Source organism: Chenopodium quinoa, unplaced genomic scaffold (genome assembly GCF_001683475.1).
Source record: "Chenopodium quinoa cultivar QQ74 unplaced genomic scaffold, ASM168347v1, whole genome shotgun sequence".
NCBI lineage: Eukaryota > Viridiplantae > Streptophyta > Magnoliopsida > Caryophyllales > Amaranthaceae > Chenopodium > Chenopodium quinoa.
The window spans coordinates 1,847,554-1,857,550 of record NW_018744080.1 but is presented as its reverse complement, the minus strand read 5'-3'; the positions used below and the strand labels follow the sequence as shown (position 1 = coordinate 1,857,550).

Genomic DNA, 9,997 nt, shown 5'->3' with positions numbered 1-9,997 from the left:
TAGTCTCAATCACCACTACACCAACAACCAAACACTTGGTATGGAGGACACGTGTTATAAAATATTATATTATATACATATACTTTTTTATATTATAAAAAATATTATATTATATAAACATACTATTATAGTTAAAAGTATTATTATGTATAAAACAACATAAATTATTGCACATAATTGTTGTATATCTAGTATAGTACATGAGCAATGCACAATTTTTAAATCAAAATGTTAGTTTTTCTAAAATAAATTCATAAGTAATAGTATTGTTAATACGAATATTACAACAAAAGGACATTGTATAGAAAATGAAAGACCGTTTAAAATTATGTATTTTTTCAAGATTATGTATTTTTTTCAAGATTATGTATTTTTTTCCAAGACAACATTTTGGCTCAGCATTCAGTATTTGTCAAGGAGTACAACAAACGATAAAAGTAATTTTTACACTATTTTATATCTTTATAAAAAACTTTTGTATTCAACCGATTACTTGAATTGAATTTAGGATAACTTGTAGACTATTTTGGGTAACTTTTATCAATAAAGCATAAATAACTTTCATTCATTATAGGTGCACAATATTTTATTGTACATCTGATTTTTTTAAATGTTTGTATTGATTTCATAATTGATGTCAAACTAAATTTTACAGATTTTATTTAATTTTCATATAAAAAAAAACAATATTAGCCTTTCAAAGTACGAAATATTTGTTTCCTTAATTATGCCACTTTAATATTGCTTCAAATTAGTTACAGTATTATTCTTTAACTTGACTATAAATAAAGATTGGAAAGACTTTATGGATTATTTGTAGTATTGGAAATTATATATTTATTATAAAAAAAATTAAATCAATATTTATGTTAGGAAATCATGAAAATCTTATACATGTATAGAAACTTGCTTTTATTGTTTGAAGTTTAACAAAAATAACTATACTTGAATATGTAAACAATAATTATATAGATATATTTTATACTTAAGATAAGCCAATGAGAGAGTGACATTTGTCATCCTCACATTGAGGCGCTTGTCTTTTAGTATAATATATAGATAGATAGTTTTTAGATTTTAACACCTCACAAAAACCCGAAAATGATTTTTAACACCATCATAAAAAAAAATAAAAATAAAAAAAATGATTTTAACACCACCCAAATTTAAAAATAATTCCAATATATGTTATGTACGAAGTATAATATAACAAAATTATTTTGTTCTTATAAACGTTATTTATAGTTTTAAGATTAATACTCCGTACCAAGTATGCTACCAAAATGATTTTTTTTTTTAAAAAAATTGATATTGATAATATTATAATAATCTTGGAAAACAATATATTCCAATACCTTATTTTTTTTAATCTATGTTAGTATTTTTGTAATTAAAAGTTTCCTAGTATATATAGAATATATGTAAAAATTTTAATTGAGTAATATTGGATTAAATATGTTGTCAAAATGGAAATAACTATTATTATAGGTTATAAAATATATAGATGTCATTAAAAAATTACAAAAAAATTAAAAACGAAAGGGGAAAAAAAGGCGGGAAAATTTTTAACCAAGAAATGACAAGTGTCATTTCTGGTTTCGCCTTTAGTATATGTTTATTGATTGATTTTAGATTTTACCACCTCACAAAAACCCGAAAATGATTTTAAACACCATCATAAAAAAAAAATTGATTTTAACACCACTCAAATTTAAAAAAATTCCAATATATGTTATGTACGAAGTATACTATAACAAAATTATTTTGTTCTTATAAACGTTATGTATAGTTTTAAGATTAATACTCCGTACCAAGTATGCTACCAAAATGATTTTTTTTAAAAAAAAATTGATATTGATGATATTATAATAATTTTGGAAAACAATATATTCCAATACTTTTTTTTTTTTTAATCTATGTTAGTATTTTTGTAATTAAAAGTTTCCTAGTATATATAGAATATATGTAAAAATTTTAATTGAGTAATACTGGATTAAATATGTTGTCAAAATGGAAATAACTATTATTATAGGTTATAAAATATATAGATGTCATTAAAATATGGCAAAAAAATTAAAAACGAAAGGGGGAAAAAACAGGCGGGAAATTTTTTAATGTCATTTCTGGTTTCGCCTGTAGTATATGTTTATTATTGATGATTGATACTCGACCAAATTTGAATCACCTATTACACCCGATTCAGTAATTCGAATTGACAACTCCAATACACAAATAAAAAGATCAAATCTAATCTAACCTTATATGGTCTGATTTGGTCTGATCATTTCTAAAGTTAACAATTATTTGCTTAAGTAACTTGAATTGAATATAGCCTCATTTCCTATCAATATCACAATGTGAGTTATCAATTTAAAGATGTTATATCTCGCATAATATGAGTTGCCATTTAATTGAAGAGGATATTAAGGGTCTGTTACATGCAAAGTAAATGAATGGAAGAAACATCATAGAGTTTGTTACAAATAGGACAACCAAATAAATAAATAAATAAATAAATAAATAAATAAAAAAGAACAAGAAAAAAGAGACAATTCCCAAAAAAATAATATACTCCGTATATTCAAATTTTTGTTTATGTTTATAAATACGAAGTTTTGAATTCATGACATAAAATTTTATGTCCAAAAACAGTACAACCACAAGCACTGAAATGGCTTCCATTCTCAATTTTCTGTCTCTACTTTTGCTTATCTCTTTTGTTCATCAAGGTACGTTATTTATTCGCATCACTATACTAATTTTTATTGTAAACGTTTCTTACATTTTCTGTTTTTTGATTTTTTTGCTTTTTAAAAATCATATAGTATATGTCAAATAATGATTAAAAAAACAAAAAATAATGTCAAACAAGGTCTTACCTATTTGATTTTATTTTAGCTACCAATTAAACATTAATGTTTAACAATTATGCCATCCAAGTTTTCTTTTTCAATTTGAAATTAAATTTGCTTTTTAAATAAGAATTGTTTATCACCCCAAGACCCTTTTTTTTTTCCATGAATTACTCGTTTGTAAAGTTGTAACCTTTCATACCCTTTTACCACCTCGTAATAAATTTCTTTTCAACATTCGAATAGTGAAGGATAGTCTCAACACTTTAACTCGATTTCTTAATTACTCGTCTATGTTTTTAAAACCGATAACATGCACATACTTGTAAACAGGAATAAGCAATTGGGATGACTGCAACTATTATAAGAATGTACAACTCATGCAGGAAAGAACAGATGAACAACCAAGAGGATGGAAAGTATCAATCATCAATACTTGTAAAGATTGTGTATTCTTTGATGTCCGATTGAATTGTACTGGATTCGTGCCTTATCGCCCATTAGATCCAAAAGTACTAACAATCGTAAACAATACATGCTATGTGAATGAAGGCGGTATAGGTTACATACCCTATAATAGTAATTACAGCTTCACTTATCTTTCCTACAGTCCTACTGGTTATGACTTTACTGTCCATCATGCTGCTATATCCTGTAACCTTCCGCCTGCTCCACCTCCGCCTCTTCTGGTTTGATGCTTTAGCAAAAAAACAAGGGATTGTGTAATGAAATAACGTGTGTTGCAGGGTCAATAACAGTTTGTTTTGGATTGATATTTGAGAGATTATGAAAATAATAATCACTTCGTATTAGAGATTTTAAGATATATATATTTGATATTATTCTCTGTTATATAGTCGTTAATATATATCCCCATGATTTGAAGTATTACAGAGTTACAACCCGAGTTAACTAAATACAAATTCTCAAAATATTACCAGCAAGGCTGTATCATTATTTGCAACACCAGCGTCAACTGTTGTGGTGTGGCTGACATAGGGGTTACCGGATTAGGGGCTGAGAATGAATGTTCCACCCATACAACTCAAGCGAGCCCCCATAATGTTCTCTTGCAACCTTGCCAGTTATGAGTTTCCATAAAACTGTAGCCCTCCATAGTATCCTTCATTTATCGATGACAGAGTATTGTACTACATCAGATACAAGACACACTTCACCTCCAAGGCCACTACAGCAGCATTGTGGATAACTGCTCAGAATTCCCCATGTTCAACTTAGTATTTCTCAAACATGCTCAAGATCTCATTTCACACAATACGGGGGAACCAATAGTACAAAGCAGCAGATTTTCTGTACTAAGATTGCTTTTGCAGAATCTTATAGTACAATTCTTCCTCTTTCCCTCCATATAATTCTTTGAAAACATCACCAGCTTTAAAAATAAATGAAATTGACACATTGATATAGTTATTTTCAGCAAATTTGGCAAATTAATTTCCTCTCGTTGAAGGCCACTTCCAATTAAGAATAAGCAACCACTGGTTTACGATTACAGAATTCAAAACAGCAGCCATTTTTCAGAAAATTCACAAATACATTGAATGAACCCAACCCTCTGAATCTCACACACGCGCACACACAAAATTTTTACATATCACAATGTCATGAACAAGGCAAATCCAAATCAAATGCTCTAAAACATCAGGCTGAGGTAGCTTTGGCTGATTTATGTGCTGCAATCAGGCTTTTTGTCAGCCATATAGCGGTTTCCCGAGAGGACACAGTTTCTTCACCAAAAGGTCTCAGAATACCAGAAAGTTCATCAAGCTTATCCTCCCTAAGTAGCCGTGCACATAACTCAAGGAGAGATTCTAAAGCATCAGCTCTTTGGTGGGTCGGAACTTCAGTCCCTCTGGTTTGACCACCACTCATTGCTGTTAGGGTTCTCCTCAGTAAAGACAATTCAGCTGGTGTTGGGTTAATTGTTTCATCACTACCACTACTTGACTGTAAGGTGCAACTAGTGTTGAGAGTCTCTACTCCAACTTCACAGTTGGATGGGAGCAAATTGCCATTCTCAGAAGGCGATGTCTCTGTTTGTTGATTTTCTATACAAATATCATGATTTTCTGTTTCCTTTTGAGAGCTTGGTTCAACATGCTCATTTTGCGTCACTGGCAATGGTGTAGGTCCATCATCGGGAGAGCTGTTAGACGAATGATGCTCTTCACAGGAAATTGACGTGTTTCCATTGTTCTGTCGCATGACTTGATTGATATGTTCACTTTCGTCAGTAAGGTCTTGTACGTCATAAAGCTCCAATAAATCTAGTTTGTTCTCATTCTCAACATTAACATCTACCCATTGTTGAAGGGATTCATTACTAAATGTATTTGCGGCTGTAGTTTCTTCCACACCACTTTCCTTGGAAGCATTTAAGCCACTTAGCTCATCTGAGCTTGTATTACAGCCTGAAGACTCACATTTGGAACTTTCACTGGCATCACATCTATCCTTAAAGTAGCTCACCAGATCAACTCTCTTCGTTTCAAGGTTTTCCTCAGAGGTAGCAGATGTGGATGATTTGTCACAACAATTCTGCTGATTGATGGGCATAGCATCACTAATCTTTTCACATTGATCAAAATTTCCCATTGGCTTTACTGCTCTTTGTTCTCTCTCTCTTTCATCCTTGTCACATTGATCAAAATTTCCAATAGGCTTTACTGCTCTATGTTCTCTCTCTCTTCCATCCTTGTCACATTGATCAAAATTTCCAATCAGCTTTACTGCTCTATGTTCACTCTCTCTTCCATCCTTGTTTCTATTAGTTTTACCAGATGAAAGTCTCCTAGATGTCTTTTCTGCCTTTTCCTTTGAGTTTGGCGACTTGACGGGAAGATAGGATGGGGATGTAGCACGACACCTGACTAAAAATGGCTGCAGGTGAGGATGTCTCAAAATTTCTGCAGCCTGATAAGTAATGTAAAAAAAAAAATACAGAACATGCATCAGAGAGGATCCAAGAGCTGCAAACTACTCTAGCATTTAAAAGCAGGTGCAAAAGGCAATGAAACTCACAGTAGGCCTATACTCTGGGCTTTTTCGTAACATGGTCTTTATAATTTGTTTCCTGGATAGCAGAAACATAAATTGTGAAATAACGATAAGGCGACTTTATTTTATAATGGATTAATGGAATAACAAAACATGCAACTGAAATTAAATGAAGATATAGATGTGGTGAAGTTATAAAGCACCAAGTCCATTTCTTGGATTTTGTGGCACTTACAATGTGGAGGAGTAGACAATTGGAAGTGGGGTCATAATTGATCGGTTAATTTTGTTGATCAGACTAGCCATGTCCTGTTTCATTTCACCAGAAGAATTAATAACGAATTGTACAAAAATCAAACTAAAACTTCTTTCTATCCAATAGATAATTTAGTACGGAGGTAATTCAGCATGGGACTTACATTAGCTCTGAATGCTGGTTGATGTGCAGCAATCTCAAATATACAACATCCTAAAGGAACAAAATACATCAGCACAGAACAAGATAACAGAGTTATAAGTGACACCGTAATACTCTTTGTTACTTACCAAGTGACCATATATCTGATTTGTAGCCATAAGGTATGTCTGCAAGGAGCTCAGGACACATATAATTGGGTGTACCAACAACCTAAGTACAGTAAGTTTTCAACAAAAACCCTTTCATCAGCAAAATAAATTTATTGTTTGCAAATACACATCATTAGAGGAAATGCTCAGAAGTCAATACCGATGAAGCAAGATCATCAGGCTTGAGAAGTTTTGCAAGTCCAAAGTCACCTATAACCTCCACACAAAAAAAATTTGTGAGCACTAATCCAGTTCAATACAATTCTAACCCATAAGAGGGTACAATTTTCATATGTCAATGGATATTTTTTAAGGAAAAAAGCCTTGGCAGAAAGTCCCTTACCAAGCCGAATGTCATTTTCCTTTGTCAAGAAGATATTGGAACACTGAAATAAACATAGTTACATTACGATTGACATTAGTGGGCCGTAAAAATAGTTTCAAACCTTGAAAAACAAAACCAGTACCAATTTTGCAAGCACATGCAGATTTACAAACCTTCAGATCTCTGTGAAGTATGCGGTTGGAGTGCAGGTAATCCACAGCTACCAACAACTGAGTCATCCATTTGCAGATTTTCTGTAGATACCAAGAATTTAAATAGGTTTCTAATTACTCATTCAAGTAATATAAAGAGAATTGGTAATTAATTATTTAATTGCTACCTCCTCGGAGATATGTGATCCTCTAGCCTTCCTAATGATCTCAGCCCTGATCATACAGAATATTATCCCACTTAGTCATAATTCATTTGTTAATTGCATCCAAAAAGAATGGAAACTGCATATTTTCTTTTGAAATAAAATATAATTTTATAAAAGTGTTTCTTCAATCTAAATGGATAGAAGTCACAGTACTGTTGACATGCATGCATTGCCTCGTGTGATCACAAAGATGAAAGATCCTTTTGAGGCAAAGTGTAATGAATGATGTGAACGCCCCGCTATTTTTTTAAGATGAGTGCCTAATGCAACTCTCATGCCAGTCATACAAATTTGAAATCCTACAATACTTTAATAAGAGATGAGTACATAAATGACAATAATCAAGGATGCTAGCTGCTTACATATCACCTCCTTCGCAATAGCTGGTTACGATACATACGCAGCATTCCTACAGCAAAGAGGAAAAATGATAGTATGAAGCCTCAGTAGTAAAACCATAGCAATGTCATGAAGGGATTTCATAGTTTCAAACAGATCATTTTCAACAAAATCAGCACATGTAATGGCCATGCTACCTCCTAATTGAGAAGTTGAGTTTTTATTGGTTCGGACATGCAGTAGTGTTCAAATTTTATACTATGACAAATCAAGATATGTAGCAAACAGTAATTGCCAATATGGCATCAATGGCACTAATATATACTCAGTATGTGATGTCTATATTTACCTTGTCCACCCAAGAATATTTATATTCAACAATGTATGGATTGTTTAGCTTGGAAATCAGCTCCATCTGAACAAAACAACAAGAGCCAGAGCAAAAGTAAAAATGGTAAGTACTGAGAATCGAAAGCTCTAGTCCTTTAAAAAAGAGAAAAGAAACAAATTCAGCAAAATGCAACATTTGGACAATAAGACACACCAAGATCAAAGAATGCAGCAAAAGGTACTAAGACTATTAACCACAGTTCCACATGTAAAAGGTACGTAAAACATACTCCCTCCATTCCTCAATGCTTGTCCCATTAGTCATTTATCACCAATGTACATCTTTAAACAACAATATCTTTATTGTTTAAGATTAAAAATTCTGAAAAGATAATATTTTGAACTTACACATCGAAACGAATCTAACAAGATCCCACATAAGCATCTTATCTCTTACATAGATCAATGTATAATATATCCATAAATAGTCATGGTCAAAGTTTTTCTCCCTTCAACCGGAATATTCCAAATGGAACAAACATTAAGGAACATAGAGAGTACAATACAAAGAGATAATAACTAAACTAAACTAAAATAAACTATTATAACACTGATCAATAAGTGATTTTATCATAGATTCATGAACTAAAACGCCTAAAATTGGTGGTATGAAACATAAAAATACAACAACACTAGTGGATGTGTGATTTTGTTATACATTCCTAAACTAATGTCATTTGAGGATATTTATATTATATTATATTCATAACCATAAGGCTGCGTATGTTAAAGCTGTGATAAGACGAAGTAAACATAATCAACATTTTTAATACACCAAATTAAATTAGATCTTGACTACCAACATGTTCAGTTGAAATTTTACAAATTAGAGATAAAAGAGACTAACCTCCTGAAGAGCTGTTCTCTTAAATTTCTCAGTTTGTTTAGCTAAGCGTATCTTCTTCAATACATACCTAAAAAATAAATGAATAATCAGCAACCATAAGAAATATGGGTAGCAACCCATATAACACCGACAAACAAATCATTAGCAATCAACAAAAAAAATTAAAAATACAATACTCCATTATTTGGCATGTTTCTTATCAATTTTGAAATCGTTGACCTGTTTTCAACACCCTATAATTGATCCCTTTCCTTAAACCCCACAAAACGTTGGAAAATTTATATAAAATTGAAGCAAATTCAACCAATTGATCCTATCAGCTAATCTAAGTGTTAATCATTCAAACAAAATAATTAGCAAAGTAATTAACAAGATTTAAACTTGAAGGAAAAGAAAATTCACTTCTTTTGCTCAGCTTTGTGGAGAACAAGAAAAGCAACCCCAAATGCGCCTCTTCCAATTTGCTCAATCACTTCATAATCCTCCATTTTAGACTTAAATTCTCCATTTTCAGCCTCCATTTTGAAACCCCAGAAAATTTTAAACCCCCCAAAACCCTTTTCAGGATCTACTCTTCTCTGGGAAATTTCAGCGAACTCCTGGTATGCAACCCAAAAATTTTAGCAAAAAACATAAAAAGTTACATATAAAAATGAACTAAAAATCAAACCTTTTTGCCTTACCTTCAAACCAATTCACCAAAAGAACAGGATTTAAGGAAGAATACCCAGAAATTGAAATTATACAATAGTAAGAAATTCGCAAAGAAGAAGCTCAAGATTGTAAAATGGAGAAAGAAGGTCTGTTTATTAGAGAAGAGAGAGAAAGAGAAAGAACATCCACAAGTTCAACTGTTCAACTGTTGAAGAAAAGCAGGAAAAGCAGGAGCAGCAGCAAGTAGCAGACTGGAATACAAAAAGTGTTAAACAGCAGTATTATGACTATTTAATTACAAAGGTGATTTGTTGAGTCGTCTGTTTTACTCCTTAATTTTGTATTAATCAACTTAACTACTCCCTAAATCGTACTGTAATAACTAATACGGAGTACTACATAAGTACTTTCTCCGTCTTTTTTTCCTGTAGTTGATACTGTTAGACTTTTATACTATTTATACAATACAATTTGACTCGCTTTTATGGTTTATAGATACCATAATACATATTCACTTGAGATCTTATTTGAATTGTTTCGATGTACGAAGTATATTTTATTAATATCAACTTTTATAATTTTACAATGTTTATAATTAGAGATATTAATTGTTAAAGACACGTGTT

At 31.4% G+C, this 9,997-nt stretch overlaps 2 protein-coding genes across 2 annotated transcripts; one reads left to right on the top strand and one right to left on the bottom strand.

Annotated features, from left to right (window-relative positions):
- Nucleotides 1-2,411: 2,411 nt before the first annotated feature.
- LOC110691449 lies at nt 2,412-4,118 on the top strand. Its single transcript, XM_021868385.1, has 2 exons — nt 2,412-2,729; nt 3,186-4,118. Exons 1-2 carry the CDS (start codon nt 2,639-2,641, stop codon nt 3,545-3,547), a joined length of 453 nt encoding a protein of 150 aa, XP_021724077.1. The 5' UTR covers nt 2,412-2,638; the 3' UTR covers nt 3,548-4,118.
- Nucleotides 4,119-4,246: 128 nt separating this feature from the next.
- LOC110691447 (serine/threonine-protein kinase Nek6-like) lies at nt 4,247-9,654 on the bottom strand. The gene is made up of 14 exons (XM_021868384.1): nt 9,401-9,654; nt 9,120-9,316; nt 8,718-8,784; nt 7,830-7,895; nt 7,504-7,550; nt 7,103-7,148; nt 6,936-7,016; nt 6,781-6,823; nt 6,598-6,647; nt 6,417-6,498; nt 6,290-6,339; nt 6,106-6,179; nt 5,895-5,946; nt 4,247-5,786 (listed from the first exon to the last, which is right to left on the bottom strand). The coding sequence occupies exons 2-14, from the start codon at nt 9,236-9,238 to the stop codon at nt 4,515-4,517; spliced, it is 2,049 nt and encodes a 682-aa protein (XP_021724076.1). The 5' UTR covers nt 9,239-9,316; nt 9,401-9,654; the 3' UTR covers nt 4,247-4,514.
- Between the last annotated feature and the right edge of the window lie 343 nt (nt 9,655-9,997).

Coding starts and splice junctions, on each gene's coding strand:
- LOC110691449 (XM_021868385.1), top strand. CDS start 2,639: ATGTCCAAAAACAGTACAACCACAAGCACTGAAATGGCTTCCATTCTC. Junction 2,730..3,185: donor TATCTCTTTTGTTCATCAAG/GTACGTTATTTA, acceptor ACTTGTAAACAG/GAATAAGCAATTGGGATGAC.
- LOC110691447 (XM_021868384.1), bottom strand. CDS start 9,238: ATGGAGGCTGAAAATGGAGAATTTAAGTCTAAAATGGAGGATTATGAA. Junction 6,824..6,935: donor TACTTCACAGAGATCTGAAG/GTTTGTAAATCT, acceptor TGTTTATTTCAG/TGTTCCAATATCTTCTTGAC. Junction 5,787..5,894: donor GCCCAGAGTATAGGCCTACT/GTGAGTTTCATT, acceptor ATTACTTATCAG/GCTGCAGAAATTTTGAGACA.